At 46.5% G+C, this 17,931-nt stretch overlaps 1 protein-coding gene across 1 annotated transcript in view; it reads left to right on the top strand.

Annotated features, from left to right (window-relative positions):
• The window catches only part of VWA2 (von Willebrand factor A domain containing 2), a 45,124-nt gene that overhangs the window by 3,282 nt on the left and 23,911 nt on the right, over positions 1-17,931 (top strand). The window contains 4 exon segments of the mRNA XM_037805254.1: positions 4,964-5,025; positions 9,848-9,922; positions 10,987-11,120; positions 17,204-17,313. Of these exon segments, the coding sequence (XP_037661182.1) occupies positions 4,974-5,025; positions 9,848-9,922; positions 10,987-11,120; positions 17,204-17,313 (371 nt within the window). The 5' untranslated portion in view covers positions 4,964-4,973.

Here is a 17,931-nt window from a genome sequence, read left to right as displayed (position 1 = left end):
ATCACCCTGAGCAGCTTTTGAAATGCTCTCCTTTCCATGTCAAACTAGAAACATGCCATCCACGTCTGTGGATTCTCTGAGTGACCCAGGTATTTTGCAGTGTATGAGAAAGATGATTGAGGACTTCCTGGCTGGAAACTTTTCCCTCTGCTTTTAAAGTCTTCCTGTTCAGGTGTTGACTGTTCTCCTGAAGGGCTCAGATTTCCATCCCACCGAATCAGAGGCAGCTGCCAAGGACTAAGCTAATATTGGAGTTTGGAATTGCATTTTGAGAGAGGTGGAAGTGGTTTCCTTTTTCACGCTGTACTCATTTCATTTCTGATCATAGAGAAGAAGGCAGGCATTGTTCTGCAAAACTGCCTTCGGCTATCGCCAATCCGGCTCTTGTTTTTCAAAAGTAGCCTTGTTGCAGCCTTTGTTTCTTCCTGTGTCAGGGGAAATATCCTCTAGGTAGTGCAGAGTGGAACGTTTTTGCCGTGTCCTGCAGCCAATCTCACTCACCTGCCATGCAAACTCTGGGCTGGTCCCGTGGGATCCAGGATGTGAAGACAATAATCAGAAGAGAGGAATGGGGCGGGGGCAGAGTCTCAATCCCTTTGCGGGCCCAGAAGCCAGGAATAATACATGGAATTAGCATGAGTAGTGGAACCCAATGGAACAAAGGTGCTGAGTGAGATGTTTTGTTATGGAAAAGGCTGGACCAGGTATAGCTGTGAACCAATGGTCTGTTTCTGCCCTTGGGCTGTGAGGACTCCCCGCTGCTGTGCACCGGAATGCAGTGGGTTCTGGTACTCTAACAGGTGAGGAGGGGGTTGCTGGCAGGTAATAGCTGGGTGGAAAGCTGCCAAAGGGCAGGATTCAGGGTGGCAGATTTTTCATTATCTCCTTTTCATCTGTTACTGCCCATAGCTCATAGCCTTTTATCTGGAGTCTGGGCCTTCTGCCAGGGTGTCCCTCCCACACCCCAGCCCCAAAATAACTCCCTTGTTAAACATTCCATGGCGGCAACTAGAGTCTTTCTCCAGAATCAAGAAGCATTAGACAGAGGAGGCCAGAATGGAGTCTGACCCATGTATTAGCTGTGCAAACTGGGGCAAAACATTGAACTTCTCTTTACCTCGGTGTTACCATCCATAAAATGGGGCTAATACCCCCTCACTGGCCAGAATGTGAGGATCAGAAGAGGGAAGACACCTAAGTGTAGAGGGCAGTGCCACGAGACAGGAGCAGCTGTTGGTTTTTACTGTGGAATTCAGGCTTTTAGAACAGGCTTTCCAAACCTTGTTTGTATTTTGAATGTTGAATTAGCATTGTAAGAAAGTTTCAGTATATGAGGAGGGAATAATAAACCAAATATTGGAGATGACTGTGTGGGAAGAGTCTGTAAAGAGCTCTACAACCACCGGCATGCATAGCGTTAACTTGTTATTTTGGTTTGAAAAAGAATGCCTTGTGTTCAGTGAGCAAAGAGATCGGCTGGCCAGACCCCTCCACCCTAGTTGAAGGTAGGTGCTGTGCTGCTTTGGTGACTCAGCGAGCAGGTGCCTCACCTGCCGTTTACCAGGCACGAGCAGGTCGTTCCAGCGGGGAGCAGGATGCAGCTCCCCATCCTCGGAGGAGCTGACGGCCTAATCAGCAGGCAGTGGCAAATGGGCTGTCTCAGCGTGGGCTGGGCGGCACTGGGGGTTGTGTTGGTGGGGAAAGGGAGGGAGGTGCTGCCGAGGTCATGGAGCTACTCCAAGGAGGCATTGGGCTTCTTGTATCCATTTGCAAATAGCTGCCGTAAGTTCTGTTTTAATGAGCAGAAACTTGGAAGACCAGAAAAACACTGAGGCGGGCCAGCAGCGAGCATGATGAAGTTGTTCAGGATGGTCTCATAGTGTTTACTGTGTGCAGGAGCCTTCAGGCCTTCCTTCCCCTTTATCCTCACAGCAGCTTGGGGCGGTGGCTGCTAGGATTCTGGCGGTATAAATAATTAGCAGGGGGAAGCCTTAGCCTCCTGCTCATGTTCAGGATCAGAAGCTGTGACCCCAGACCTCGTCTCGAACCCGAGAACCAGACAGCACGGAGATGTCTTCCCTCTGCCCTGAGCACCCCTCACCCTCATCTCCCTGCCTTGCCCCTGTCTTACCCCTGCCTTCTCCCAGGCTGCAGGCAGGGGCTTGTCCTTGTGTGGAGTAAGAGAAAAGAAAACATGTCCTAGGGGAGAGGAAAAATCACGAATCTGACTTGCAGGCATGTGCGGGAGCTGGAAGCTTGCTGAGAGCATGTCAGTCCCTCCACGGGCCAGTGTCCTTTCTGTCCACGTGGCTCCCTTTGAGCATGCCTCGGGAGCCCCTGGCTTCCTTGCTCTTGCAATACTGGATCTCCAATTTTCACTTGGATCACATGAGTGTCTTAGTCACCTGAGCATGAACACTCCGAACAAAGACTCTCAGCTGGTTGGGACATTCGATTTAGTTTGTTTCAGAAATGTGTTGAAATCCCAGGAGCTGTACAGTGGAGTGAGGTCTGTTGAGGGGGCAGGGCAGGGAACTGATGGTAAAGGGGTTTTCACAGCCGGAAGACACCTTAGCGGCATCTGCTCCAGCCTCCTCGTTGTGTGGATGAGGAGCCGTGGCCCTGCCCAGGGTCACACAGCTGGGGAGAGGCAGCCTCAGGATGAGACTGGGGCTCCTAAATTCAGGGTGTGGACTCTGCTGCCACCACGGGGCAGGCGTGCCCTGCCTGGTAATGCAGCCCTTACCCGCCTGTACTGTGGTGATTTGCCAGTGAGCCATCGAAGTGCGGGCGGAGTTCTGAGAGGCTGGCTCAGGGTCCCCAGAGCTGACCGTGCCTGGAGAAGTGGCATGGGGAGGGGCAAGTGCATTGGATGAGGACCCTGGACCTGGGCTCTGTAACTGGCCACGTCCCTTTCCCTTCTCAGCCTTGGGGACCTCTTCTGTTCGTCCCCGAGACACCTCCCAGCTCATTCATTGGCATCTCCTCTGTACTTGCACATCAGACTGTGACCATCTCATTTCCTGGCTCTGGCTCTCTGAGGGTAGGAAGGAAGGGCCAAGCATCCCACAAAAGCCCTTCTGCCACCTTGTTTCCTGCAATTCCACCGAAGGTCTGGCAGCAACACCTTTATGAACATGATTGGGTCATTTCAAACTTTTCCACAAATCCGAAGAATCTGCGTTTCCTGGGTAACTCTGATTTTCTGGGTAGATGTTTCCAAGTGAGCCATTGGTCCCAGTCTGCTGCCTTCTGAATTGGGAGTCGGAGTTCTGTTCACTCCCCAGCTGGGAGGTGTGCTTTTCTGCCCAGACAGAGGAGGTAGAGTGTGTCAGACAAGTAAAGGAACTCGCTTTCAGTGCAGGTTACGCTAAGGGCACTTTGTGAGCTGCTAAAGATGATCAGGAAACCTCTGCCATGCGCTTTGGAGAACTGATGTCCCCCAGTGGAGGAGGGGAGGCCCACAGGTCCAAGATGCAGAAATGCAAGCTTGGCTCTCTTGCCTTGCTAGCATGTTCTTAGATGGAGGAGAGGGGTGTTTATTTAAGATGTAAAAGGGACTTTTCAGATCTGGGCACATCAGGATGGAGTGTGCTGCCCGCTGGATCTGCCTGGAATATCACGGGTATCTGCTGACACTTATCCCTCTGCCCTGGTCTCTAGAACTTGAGATTCTCCTGGAATCCTGCAATGTTTCCCTTTCCATGTCTCTGCTCTGGGTTTTCTCTTTGGAATTAGCTCCTGAATGAATGTCAGTGTCATTTGTTTAACAGAGGGACAATTCAGTAAAAGCTATGTGTAGAATTGCCTTGCTCTTCTCAAATCTTTTATTAATGAGTTAATTTAATGCAGAGAAACTGTAGAGTGATTTTGAAGGTGTTGGATCCCAAAGGGCAAAAAATAGAATTTCTAGGACCTATTAAGATATTTTTAGATTTTTCCCTACTGAATTATACTAGGGGAAAAAAACCCTCAATTTTCATTCTATATGAGCCCATTCTGTTCTCATACTTCAAGTACACTTGCTTAAACACAAAACTCTGTGAATTGTGCACCAACCATATCTTTGTGATTGAAATGATGATGCATTTCCTGGGCCTCACAGCTGAAATGACAAGTAAATCTCAGGTATGCCCCTTACAGAATCGAAGTTAGAGTCTCTGGTTTCTCATCCAAAGCACCCCACTTTCTGCCCTTTCTACCTCCCTCAAAAACTGATAAAATAACCAGGCCCCATGGACCTGAAGTTTATCTATGCTCGAAGTGTTATCAGGCAATCAAAAACTTAAGAAATATACTTTCATGTCTTCCTCAGCCACATTGCTGTTCATAAATGGTTTAGAAAGCACAGACTTTCTTGGAATGCTGTCTTAGTAGCTAGGGAAATGTTTGGTGACCTGGTTAGAAGGTTTCAGAAAATGAGGACGTTGAAAATAAAACCTTCGATCTGTCAGATTCTAACTCCTTCGTGAAAATGCAGAGACCTAGAGAGGGGAGGTAACTTTAGCCAAGGTCACATGGTTAACCAGGGGCCAAGTGGAGCGAGAGCCCCGGACTCCTAACTCCGGGCAAAGTGCAAATTCCAAGAGTCTGTGGGGAAGCTGGGGTGGGTTTGGGGGTGGGGGTGGTACTCTGGGGAAGATGCGAGCTTGTCAGTTAAAATCAAAGTAGTCTGGCAATACCACTGAACTGAATACTTGAAATTGATTAAAATGGCAATTTTTATGTTGTATAAAATAAAATTTTTCACAAAAAAATTTTTAAAAAAAGTGGTTAGAATAAAGTCTCTGTGGCTTTTTGGGAATCTGTGTCTTCTCCAGGCTACAGTAAGTATTATGGCAACTGGGGTGCCTCCAGGGTCGTATCTGTGCCCTGAGAAATGCTGGGTAGTTGTCACCTGGTGGTGTGACTTGGAGAGCTGACAGAACTAATTGTCGGTGCTTTTTTTCCCCTGACCCTACAGTTAGATCAACATGCCCTCTTTCCTGTTCCTGGAAGCCATCTGTATTTTCCTGTTTTCCAGAGGTAAGATGTTTTTTTGGTGGGGAATGAGATGTTGGAGAGTGTGGTTTGTTTCACATCCCATCGATTCTAATTTCTAAAGAACTCTTGAATCCGTCCACTTCTCTCCACCTCTTGCTACCTCCCTAGTCCAAGCCCCAACATCTCGTACTTGGACCCCACAGTAGCCTCTTTACTGGTCTCCCGGATCTGTCCAGTCCTCTTCCCACCCACTCACTACACAACACAGCAGCTGTTTCAGAATGCTTGTCCGATCATATCTGAACCCCGCTCTCCCTGCAGGCCCTCCCGCATGCCTAAAGCTTTCAGGTGACTTCCCGTTGCCCCTAAGAGGCGCTGCCTGGTCTGTCCCTGTGTCCACCTCGCATCCGCCTGGGGCCCCTCTCTCGTCTCCCGTTGTGCTGCAGCTCCCGTGCAAAGGGATTCTGAATTATGCTGGTTCCTCTGCCTGGAGCACCCCTCTCCCTGACACCCCTACTCTGGTAGACTCAGTCCTTCAGCACCAAGCACACTTCTTCAGGGACCCCCAGATCCGGTCACGTCCCCTCTTAAAACCTCCCATAATCCTGGGTCTCTCTACTCTGTAGCATTTAGCAGAGATAATGATTTTGATTTTATGTGAGTTTTTAAGAATTCCCATCTTCTCCACTGGATGTAAGCTCCATGAGGAAAGAGACGGTATACATCCTTTATTCACCCCTGTATAATCTCAGGAGCTGTTCCATGCTCAAGAAATAGATAGTGATGCTTTAGTGATGGAGCAAACCAGCTTTCTATTTCCCACTTTGCCCCTCTCAAGCTCTAGTGTGGGATGGTAGGAAAATGTGACGTGAGATGGTAGGAATATGAGACGGTAGGAAAAGGAATCAGTGTGTCTTGCTGGTTGTTGCCCTGCAAGTACGAATGCATGGCCTGGGTGGCTGAGCTGTTCAAGTCTAGCTTGGGATCCTCCTCTGTAAAGCCAGGAGGTTGGACCGAGGGCTCTAAGATTTTTTTCCACCCGTGCTGGCCTGTGATTTAGTGCGTAGGTGTACTCTCTCTGCTGAGCCAGTCACCACCTGCCCCTTTTTCAGAGCCTGGGCAGGATGAGGCAGGCTGGAAGAAGGAGCTGGCTGCTCCAGCCTGCCTGCTTGACCCATCTATCCCTTCTCTGCAGTGCAACCCCATCCACACAGATGGGACAATGTAAACAGCAGCTTGCTGGCCACGGGACTGGGGGGTGGTGACACATATTTGGGGACAGGGCCTAAAGGAAGTCCCTGGTCTTGCAACTGCAGCAGGTCATGCAGCCTTGCCTTCTGTGGCCCTGTCCAGTCTACAGAGTGCGTTCACATGCATTTAAGCTGGTCATCACTGGGATTTGCAAATGAGGCAGGGGAGGACCAGAGAGGCTGTGTGACTCACCCAATGCCACACAGCTCTTGGTACAAAGCTGGGATTAGAACCCTGCCTCCTGGGCTGGCCCCACCACTCTAGACTCCTTTGGGGGAGGGAGGGAGGGCAGGGAAGAATGTACAGAAATTGCCTCTGGAGGCCTAAGTCTGTAAAGCGAAAGGGTTTGACTGGATTAGTAATTCTTAACCCTGGCTGCTCATTAGCATCACCTGGGAGCTTAAAGCTCTGAAACCTGGGCAGGTTTCTTGACAGGAGTCACACTTCAGTCAGCTTCCTGTTCCCAGGGAACCTCTGCCGCATCCTGAGCTGGTTTCACAGGGAGCAGCGGTGATGTAATCGAGGCTCAGTGTGGGCTAACCCGAAGCCTGGCACCCTCTGTAACAGCTGAGCACCTGGTACAGAGAGGCACCTTAGCCAAGTGACATCTTTAGCAAGTGGTCTCTGGCCACAGAGCTCCCCCCTCCACTTCCCCCCCCCCCCATCTCAGGGAAATAGGTGGGCCATCTCCTTCTGGATAACTGGCTGGTAAGACATTTGGCTGGTCCTGTTCTTTGCAGGGCCTTAGGGAGTCCTCTGCTACCAGGCCCTTTGCCGATAATTCATGGACTCATGTTGGAAAACCTTTTGGCCTACGTTATGTGCAGAGAGCTGGGCTAGACTCGGAGGATGGCATGGAAATTCTCCTGTCCTCAGGGAGCTGCCAGGGAAGAGCACTGCATTATGGGATGGTATATAAATTGGGCTGTGAGGGGCCAAAGGAATTGAGGGCAAGACCTTCATGATCTCTGCAGCAGTGATGCACAGAGCTTCTGTTTTCAGGAAGTCTTATTGGCTGAATTTGCTGAGTTGTTTTTGGGGGGGGCAGGGGGTGGGGTGACATTTGTTTTTGCCTCTTTTTTTTGAAGTGTTGCCCTGCCTCTGTCCCTCCATCCCCCCCAAAAACAGAAGATTTTTTTGCCCTTTTGTTCAGTCTACTTTCTTCATTTTGTAGTTTATGTCTGGTTCCTGCCTCTGAAGGCAAAGTAGCAGTAGCTGTGGCAGACTTTCCTAGCCCTGATGAAATTTATTTGTCTGACAGCATTTGTGGAGCTCATTGGTTGTTTAGCATATTGGCCTAGAACTAGCTTCTCCATGAGTAGAGATTAAGGGGAGGTCATGTCACATGAGCAGGAATGATCTGCTCAAAGATAGGGTGACGGGAGAGCTCAAAACTAGTGTAGTTTGCACTGGGGAGTAGTGAATAGAGGGTGCCCTGGAAGGTAGAGCTGCAGGGCAGGTTGGGACCAGCTCAGGGTGTGCCAAGTTAATAGGCAAGCAAGAGGCACCCTCCCCGAGACACTGACATCACGTTTGGTGTGTCCACGTCTCCCCCACCCCATCCTCTCCCCAACCGGGACCCCCGGCAAACCCAAGAACCCGATTCCCCTATGCTGTGTGATATCTGCCTTCCTCCCATCAGGGTCACGTTTGTTCTTCTCACCCACTTCCCCTGCCCTCTCTGGTTCCTGGGCTCTGCTCACCCTAGCTTTGTCTCCTCTGTGCTCACCCATTGGACATCGGCATTTATAAAGCATCTGTTTGTAAGTATCCTCTGACACTAGAATCTACCATGTGCAGTTACAGACAGGATGGTGGCTTTCCAAAATACACCCTCCAGGTGATGCCTTATTGGCTTCAGTTCTTCCATCATGGCTGGCTCGTTCTGAATCCTTCATTCAGCTTTGCTGAAATCCTGTAGCTTCCTTGGCATGCTACCCCTGCCCTCAAAGATGTATTTATTACAGTGTTATCACTTGCTCATATGCCATCGTTGCAATTTTACTGGGTAGCAAAGGGAAAGAAATTTTTCCCATGATTTCTGTCCCAATACTTTTTAGCCCTTGTTCATATTAATTGCATTGAAAGAATATGTTAAGATTCATTGACCCATATCCCTGTCTCTTTGGAAATTTATTATTTCCAGCATTCCTCTGTGACAAATAACATCGAAGGACATGTTTTGATGCATATTATTTTCTTCTCTAAAATTATTTTCCTTTAGGATCAGTTCCCAGGTGTGATACTTGAGCTGTAGGTCAACACATGTGAGGAATTTTTGTGACTCAATTCATTTGGACAAATTGTTTTCCAAAAGGGTTGTAATGATTTATAGCACCACCAGTGGAAAACAGTTCTGATTTCATCTTTTCCCAATTACATTAAAATTTAAAATGGTATCCCGTTTGAGTAAAAACATTTTGTCACTTGTTTGAACGTTTTCCTTCATGTTTTTTAAATGAAGTCTATTATTGCTTCTATGCATTATTTGTTCACATCCAAAGTTAATTTTTATGGCAGTGGGATATTTTGTCTGAGAGCTCCAGCAGGAGGCATCCAAGGATGGACCTAGAGATAGCACAGGTTGCTGTCCCCCAGAGGAGGGCCCAGTTAGTTAATATGCCTAACCAGGGTGGAAGACTAGTCAGAATTGCAGCCTCTCTATAGCCCTTTTGTGTATGTGTTTTTTAAAAAATTTATTGTGGAGATATATATATATATATGGAATAAAATTCCCCCTTTTAACCATTTTCAAGTGTGCAATTCAGTGGCATTAATTGTATTCACAGTGTTGTGCTACCATCACCACTTTCTATTAACAAAACTTTTTCATCACCCCGAACAGAAATGGCACCCATTAAGCAGTAACTCCCCATTCCCCCTCCCAGTCACCGGTAACCGCAAATCTGCTTTACGTCTCTATGAATTTGCTTATTCTGGATATTTCATGTAATTAGAATCAAATAATTTTGTGTCTTTGTGTCTGGCTTCTTCACTTAGCATAATGTTTTCAAGATTCGTCTATGTTGTAGCATGTGCCAGACCGCCATTCTTTTAATGGCCAAATAGTATTCCATTTATGGCTAGACCACATTTTGTTTATCTGTTTGTCTGTTGATGGAACCTTGGGTTGTTTCCACCTTTTGGTTATTGTGAATACTGTTAAGAATATTGTTATACAAGTATCTGTTGGATCCTTGTTTTCAATTCTTTTGGGTATGTACCTAGGAATGGAATTTCTGGTTAATATAGGAGTTCTATGTTTAACTTTTTGAGGAAGCACCAAACTGCTTTCCACAGGGGCTGCACCATTTTACATTTCCATCAGCAATGAGCGAGGGTTCTAATTTCTCCATATAGCCATTCTGTGTGTATTTTTAATTTTGCTTTTCAAAATACCCACATTTAAATACAAAGATACCTGATAGAAGTTGGGTAATTGAAGGGTTACTTTATACTATCCAACTGTAATTTTTGAGATATTAATATCATTAGACCCCTTCACATTCCCGTTTTCTCTCCTATTACCTATTCCTTATGTTCACATAATGTGGAGAATAAGCATCCTTCCCACTCTGCCTAGTGTAACTGCTTCTGGTGTTTTCTCTCCTAGTGCTCCCATCCCTCCCTCTTCAGGAAGTCCATGTAAGCAGGGAAACCATCAGGAAGATTTCAGCTGCCAGCAAAAGTAAGCCTGTGTTTGACTTAATCTTCCAAACACCGATTTCAGTGTTTGACAGACCCCAGGGAAACAGTTACCCTGGACACTTTCCATCACAGCCCCAGCTGCCTTTCACACTGTGGCCAGAGTCATTTTCCAAACAAGGGCCTGAGCAAGTCACTCTTCTGCATAAAAACCCTGCAGAAATCCCTGTGGCCAACTTTCACGACCCCTGTCTCCCAACCCCATCCTCTGCCATATTCCTTCCCCTTCCTCCCTGATCGGCATTCCCTCCTTGTGCTGTAGCATTACCAGCCCACTGCCATTCCCAGAGGCTCTGCCTTCCCCTTCCTCAACCAGGGTGCCCTCTCTGGTGAAACCCCCACCCCATCCATACTCAGCTCCGATGCTGTCTTCTCAGGCACCTTCTCTGACCCCCTGTCCTGCATTCTCATGGTGAGGTGGTGAGAGTGCAGACTTGGTACACACAGCCTGGGTTTGATTCCTGGCTCTACCGCTTACCGGTACTTTGGCCTTAGGAGAGTTACTTGACTACAGTGTGCCTCAGGAGAAATAAAAATAGTAACCTATCTCATAGGGTGGCTGTGAGAGTTGAGTAAGGTAATACATAGAAATTGTTGGGAGCAGCGCCTGGCATCCAGTAAAGGTGCAGTCAGTGCTGACTATTGTTATGGCTATTTGAACTCTGCCTGAGAGCGTCCCCAACCAGATCGTGACCCCTCAAGGGCTGGGGACCATGACTTTTGGGCATCTGTCACTGACCCAGTAGACCCTCCCCATCCTGGGGCTCAGTACGTGGTGAATTGGAGTCTCCTTTGTTACAGAGACGTCCGTATAAGGGCCCGTTTGTGTGCATTGTGCCCGTGCTGGGTGCGGTGCTTCTGCTTCAGCAGAAGGCTGGCTCTGACTGGGGCCTTCTATGGTGCTGTTTTCCTCATGGGGCTAAGAGGAGCAGCACCTCAACCCACCACAAGGCCGTTTCTGCTCTCACTCTGCCTTGTGAGTGAGACCCCTTGCACCCAGACTGTGGGAAAGCTGGTGGTCACCTGTTCTGTCCCACCCCTTCCTAGTGATGTGGTGCTCGGCGGCAGTGGATATCCTTTTTCTGTTCGACGGCTCTCACAGCGTTGGGAAAGGGAGTTTTGAAAGGTCCAAGCACTTTGCCATCACGGTCTGTGACGCTCTGGACATCAAGCCCGAGAGGGTGAGTGCAAGTCTTGTCAGTCTTTGTGTTGGGGTGTCACTGGTGGCAAGGGACAGAAGTCCAGTCCTTAGCAGAAGAGGGCGTTTACTGGTGTGTGGACTTGGGAAGGCCAAGGGTGTGAGTCCTGGCTCCAGGCAGGGTGGGTTCCAAGGCTCAACGGACTTATCAAGCATCCTTCTCTTATTCTCTCTCAATTTTGCTATCCTGTGTTGGCTCATTCCCAGGCAGATTTTCCCAATATAGAAAAATTGCCCCACATTGTCCTTTAAGCTAGTGACCCTTGTCAGAAAGAAAGTGTACCTCTGTCCCTGTCCATCTGGCAAAAGTCCCAGGGAGGGCTCTGATTGGGCAGGCTTCAGTCACATGATAATCCCTTGACCAATCAAAGCAGCTGGAGGAAGTGATTCTCTGCAGACCTGAGCCAGGTGCTCATCCACGTTTTTTTTTTTTTTTTGGGGGGGGGTGGATTTTGTTCTCCATTAGGAAAAGGCATTGTGTTTACAGAAAATGGGAGGGGGAAAGCATGCTGAGCAGACAAAAACGATAACTCCCTCAGAGTGCCAGAGTCTTAAGATGCAGCACAGCTCCTGCCGCCTCTGTTCACTTGAAGGGAACTCCTCCTGCCTAAATGAACCAGCCAGCATCTCTGTTTCTTGCCCTTCCCAGCTATCACCAATCAGACAGCAGCTTGTAAACAGGAGCAGAGTGTGGGAGCCCTGGCTCTTGTTTCTGAAAGGAGCAGTATTTTTTTAAATGCAATTTTATTGCGATATATTCACATACCATACAGTCATCCAAAGTGTACAATCAGTTGTTCACAGTATCATCATATAGTTGTGTACTCATCACCATTATCAATTTTTGAAACTTTTCATTACTCCAAAAAAAAAAAAAAAGAACATCCAAAACTTTCCATCCCATCTATTATTCATTTACTTTTTGGTCCCCCTTTTTCTATTCTTCTTTCCATACATTGGATAAAGGGAGTAGGAGCCACAAGGTTTTCACCATCACATGGTCATACCATATAAGCTATATGGTTATACAGTCTTCCAGAATCAAGGCTACTGGATTGCAGTTCAACAGTTTTGGGTATTTCCTTCTAGCTATTCTAATACACTAAAAACTAAAAAGGGATATCTATATAATGCATAAGAATAACCTCCAGAATGACCTCTCAACTTAAAAGGAGCAGTTTTGAACAATCCAGTAGAAAAACAGGCAATGAATACAAACACACAGTTCCTAGAAAACAAAACACAGATGGCCCTTAGACATATGAAAAGATGCCCAATTTCACTCTGTCTAATGTACCATTTTGTACTTACTGGATCAGCAAAAATCCAATCTTTGGCAAGTTTTTAGGAAACTGAAGTTGCCCCACACTGTTGGCAGGGGTGCAGATGGTACAGCTTCTGTGGGGGGATTCCAGCAATATCCATCAAGATTACAAAGGTTTGTGGCTTTGATTCAACAATCCCACTTCTAGGAATTTATTCTACAGATACTCCCACAGAAGCAAATAACACACATACAAGATTATTTACTGCAGCTTTGTAATAGCAAAAGTCCATTCCCAGGGGGCAAGTTAAGTCCATTGTGGTACATTTGTATAACAGAACATCGGGCAGCTGCAGAAAGTGAAGGAGGAAGCTCCCTGAGTACGATACAACAAGGCACCCAAACGAACCAGGTGTAAAAAGTAAGGTGCAAAACATGTTATTTTTTAAGGGAGATGAATAAGAATCTATATTTGTATTTGCTTATATATGCATAAAGAAACTCTGGAAGGATTTGTAAGAGGCTAAGGACAGTGGTTTCCAAATTGAATATAACACCAGGAACAGGGCAGATGGGGCACAAGTACAGGGAAAGACTCATCAATGTAGACTTTTTTGTGCCTACTCAAAATCAAATGAAAAAATTAAAAGGGGACATTTTGGTCTGGAAAGTCCTAATTACTTGAATTAGAGAATAGCCACATGCAGGTTGAAGAAGGAAATGGTTTTTTTGAGATGACATTCCTAGGTTAATCCTAGTAAAAGCTCTAGGATTTAGGAGCGAAAGAGGCTTCTACCTAAGGCCAGATTTTCCCCAGCATTGCATGTCCTTGTGGGAGAGTGAGCACATTACCCTGGACGCCAGGCAGCCTTGTACTGTCACCTGAGGCATCTTCGGTCTCGGCGTGAGCAGCCTAGCCATTCCACCATGATGTCAACCCAGTGGAGACCTAAAATGGTCATGGCCAAGGATGCTGGATCTCCACCTTCCTCCACATAGAGCCCTGCTTTTAAAAGAAAGTGATTCCCTCCGCAGTTCCTTCCATGAAGGAAGTGGCGTACAGATCCAACACTGTTAACCTTGGCATTGAGATAGCGTGTCCTGAAATGGGTGGCCTGGAGACACCGAGGATAGCGAGATGGGAGGACAGAGTTGTGAATGTTTTACAGATGAGGAAACTGAGGCTCCCAGAGGCGGAGTGGCTGCCTGGGGTCACAGCAAGCTGGGGACAGAGCTAGGTGAGGAAGAACTGGGTGCTGGACTCACAGGCCACTTGTCAGGACGAGGTGATGACACCAAGAATTCATACCCTGCTATCACATAGCAAGTGGACAGCTGGCCAGACGGCACTGGAGGGCAGAGGGGAGTGTGGCATCCTTGGAGAGAGGGTTCCGTGGTAACAGAACCATGAGAGGAAACGTCATGGTTGGTTCATAGCCGTTGAGCTGCAGCCCAACCCACAGCTCTTGAGAGTTCAGAGTCTAATCTCGAAGTCGCCAGACTACATCTAGAATGCAGCGTTGAGTTCTGGGGCTGATTTTTAGGTCAGACATTGGGAAACCAGACAATGCCTAAAACAGGGAGCCTAGAAACTTCCACATATGAGGGGGAAGAGGGTGAAAGGGTGCAGAGCAGCTCTGTTGTACTTAGAGGGCATAACCTGTTTTCATTATTCCGGTAGTTAAATTTGGGCTTAACCTGAGAAAAACTTTCTCACAGAAAGAGTTGTTGAGAAAACAGGGGTGAGTGACACCCCCATGGCCCCCAAGTTGCTCACGTGGACCTGCTGGAATGCAGTAGAAGAGTTTTGGCATTATGGCAATTAAAGATAATGTGGTCTCATTTGTAGCTTCAGGTTTTAAGTTTTTGCAGCTGCATTTTTGGGTTTTCTCCTTATCTCCATATACTTATACCTTGTTTTACTTTCAGTAACTTCAGTTTGGGGGATGAAATTTTCAAGTAGCTAAAAATGAAGGCTTTTTTTCCTGGATGCTCTGTTGTTGAGGTGGATTTAAAGGTGTTTGAAGTCTTCCTCTCAGCACTTAAAAGCTGAGATGTTAACTTCCTGACATAATGATTGCAGCAGTGTTTACAGTGTGGAGGGAAATCTGGGCAGACTTGCTTCTGAGAATACCATAAACGGAAGCAGATAAAAGGTGCAACTATTTTGCTCCCAAAACAGCAATTAAATTAAATGTGTTGTGCCTTAGCAGCTGACTTAAAATGTTTCCTTCTTGTTTTGTTTTGAAGTTGTATCCTTCCTGTTTAACCCAAATAAATACACCCAGCGATTGGTCTCAAGGGAGTTTTGTGGTGGTGGTTTTTTGTTTTTTGTTTTTTTTAACTAATTCATTCACATGGTTCAGTAAAAAGGTATACAGTGAAAAATCTTCCTCCCATTCACACATTCTCCACTTGCCCATCCCTTATCAGCTTTCTTGAGTATCCTTTCAGAATCACTTCACACAAATACAAGCAAATATGAATATATATTCTTATTTTCCCCTCTATACACAAATGGTAGCATAGCATCTGTTCTTTCTCTCTGCCTTTTTCTCCCCACTTTATTTTGGACATATTTCCTTATCAATACATAGTTATGTATTCTCTTTTATAGCTGGTTAATATTCCATTGTAAGAGTTTACCATGGTTTAATTAACTGATCCTCTATTGATGGACATTTACTATTGCAAATATACTGTGATGAATAATCTTGTAAATTTGACATTTTATGTGTATGAAAGTATACCCGTAGGATAAATTCCCACTAGTCCTATGTGTCTGTAATAGTCAATAAATATTGGCAAATTGTCCGTCATAAGAGTTGTCCCAATTTATATTCCTACTGGCAGTGTTTGAGAGTGCTAGTTTTCCTATAATCCTGTAAATATTGTGTTTGGCTTTTGCCAGACTGATATGGGGAAATGCAGGGGGAGTTCAAGCATCTTTCCGTATGTTTAAGACCCATTTGAGTTTCCTTTCTGTGATCTCTGTTCATATCCTTTGCCCGTTTTATACTAGATTGTTGGACTTGTACATATTGATTCCTAGGAACTCTTTATATATTGGGGGAACCAGCCTTTTGTTTCTAAGAAGAGTTGCAAATTTTTTTCCATTTAGTTTTAGTTTTCTGATTGCATTATAGAATGTTTTGCCATGCAGAAATTTTTATTTTAGGTAGTCAGATTTATCAATCTTTTCTCTTATGGCTTCTGAAGTTTAAGTGATAGTAAGGTCTTTTCCACTTCAAAGTTATAAAGGAATTCTCCCAAGTTTTCTTTTAGAACTTTCATGACTTCAGTTTTCACATTTCAATCTTGAATCCATTTGCAGTTTATCCTTTATATATTTGCATATGGTTCTCTAGTTATCCTAGTATCATTTACTGACTAGATCATCTTTTCCCTACAGTCTTGAGATGTCCCCTTTATCACATACTAAATTCAAGGGAGATCTCAAAAGTATTCTCTCTGAGTTTGTCTACTTCTCTGTCTTCCAGTGTCTATCTCTCCCACACATCCACCTGAGACTTAAATTTCTTCCTCTGTAACATCTCCAGCTGCTCCCCCTCCTAACTTCCTCCCTCAGGAAGCTTAGTCTGATGGGCTGAGCTCTGTGGGAGGTGACGCAGCCAGCCTGGTACAGCAGAGTTCTCTGATCATCCTCTAAGCACTAGGCCTATTAAGGGATCAGCAGTGAAGCGACTTAAGTAGTGGGCAGGAGGGAGCATCATTGCTTAACTATGAATCAGTTGGCTCATTTGAAATCTTGGTCAGAATTGGGGTCTAATTCTGAGTGTAGTTGTTTCTCCAGGGGTTTTCGAGAGCCAGTGATGAGACATGGGGTCGGTCGGGCCCTCCAGAGGAAACCTTAATGTTTATAGCCGCCTCTTCTGGACATATGCCAGTGTCTCCAAGGTCCAGAGAATGACTTTATTCATTTTCTCTTCTCCAGTTTTGCAAGACGTTGGATTTTCTCATCATGGCCTCCTTCTCAAATGAGGATGTCAAAATCAGTGTGGAATCTTCAGTAGCTCTCATGCCCTATACTATATAGATGCCTTAGTGCCAGTATTGCTTGTCTCAGTTTAGGGTGCTGATTGTCCCCCAGTCTGACTCTGGCTTGGAAAACTGCCCTTTCCCTAGATTGGCAGGAGAGGGCTTGGCAAGGCTGACCAGCTAGCCGCAGAGCCAACAGAGGGTGGCTGTGGTTAGCTTCTGCAGCACCCCTGGCTGGGTCAGTGAGCATTTTGCTGCAGGTCTGTGCTGGCCGCTGAGGGGGCAACCTGTCTACCCGAGCCTTAGTGATGATCGTCGGCTGAAGTCCAGCAGCCTGTCTCCCTTTCTTACTTGCTGTGTGACCTCGGGCAAGCTCTGTAGCTCTCTACATTTTAGTTACTCCAATAGTAGAGGTGGGTATTCCTGGCATTTCCGTGTATTAAGTAGATAATACATGAAGCAATTGCTCAGGCAATGACTGGGAGCCTCATGCCTGCCATCCAGGGGCTCACAGCCCCCCCCAGATCTGCCAGATGTTTAGCTGCTTTTGGGGACATGTGGGTCGAGAAGATAGAATCGGTGGTTGTGTCTGCAGAACACAGGCAGGTTCAACTGTTTCCTTCTAGATTCTCCTCCTGGTCTTTGGAACCTCCTTTTAGGGAGATTGGCGGAGGCTCTGGCGCTAGTATTTGTTGAGTGGGCAGGAGGCAGGGACATTAGGCTTTCTTGACCCATCCTCGTGCTTAGGAATGTTTTTACTTGCTCTGATCTCAGCTCTCTGGGCCCCCTGTCTCCTACCGCAGGTGAGAGTGGGAGTCTTGCAGTTCAGTTCTTCTCCTCACCTGGAATTCCCCTTGGATTCATTTTCAACCCGTCAGGAAGTGAAGGCAAAAATCAAGAGAATGGTTTTCAAGTAAGTGTGATTTGATACGATACACCACGAGCAGGAGGAACCCAGCTGTGCTTATAGTGGCGTCCTCGAAGGATGTGGCCTAGCTCCCGACCTCACAGCCTGTTTGGTTGAAGGCAGGAGCTAAGGGGGGAGGCTTTCTGATCCCGCTATATACACTGGGGCTCTCAAGGTTGCCCTTCCTCAAGCTGCCCCTTCCTATTGCATGGTGATGTTAACTGCAGGAGGAGGCCTAGGTGCAGCTGACAAAGTGTATTTGCTGTGGTTATGTGCAGTTGTCAGTTACCTGGGAGAAAGGCTGTTGAAGGTGAAGACGGTGGTTAAGAGCTTGGGGTGGTGGAACGAGCACCCCGTTTTAGTCCCAGTTCTGTCCCTGGTGACCACTCAGCTTGGACATCACCGCACATCTCTGAGCCTCATATTTGTGATCTGGAGGCTTCTCTGTTATTAAGAATGCTTTAAAAATATGCATAGCTGTTTATGAGCTTAGACACATACACAACCTATTAAGTTTATGTATGTAGTAGAGTCATAACTTTACTCACATTACAAGACAGCTGGTATGTGTGTAGTATCTGTGCATATATGTTATATGTATGTGTGTATATATATAATACACAT

Source organism: Choloepus didactylus, chromosome 15 (assembly GCF_015220235.1).
Source record: "Choloepus didactylus isolate mChoDid1 chromosome 15, mChoDid1.pri, whole genome shotgun sequence".
NCBI classification, from domain to species: Eukaryota; Metazoa; Chordata; class Mammalia; order Pilosa; family Megalonychidae; genus Choloepus; species Choloepus didactylus.
This window is presented reverse-complemented; position numbering and strand designations above follow the sequence as displayed.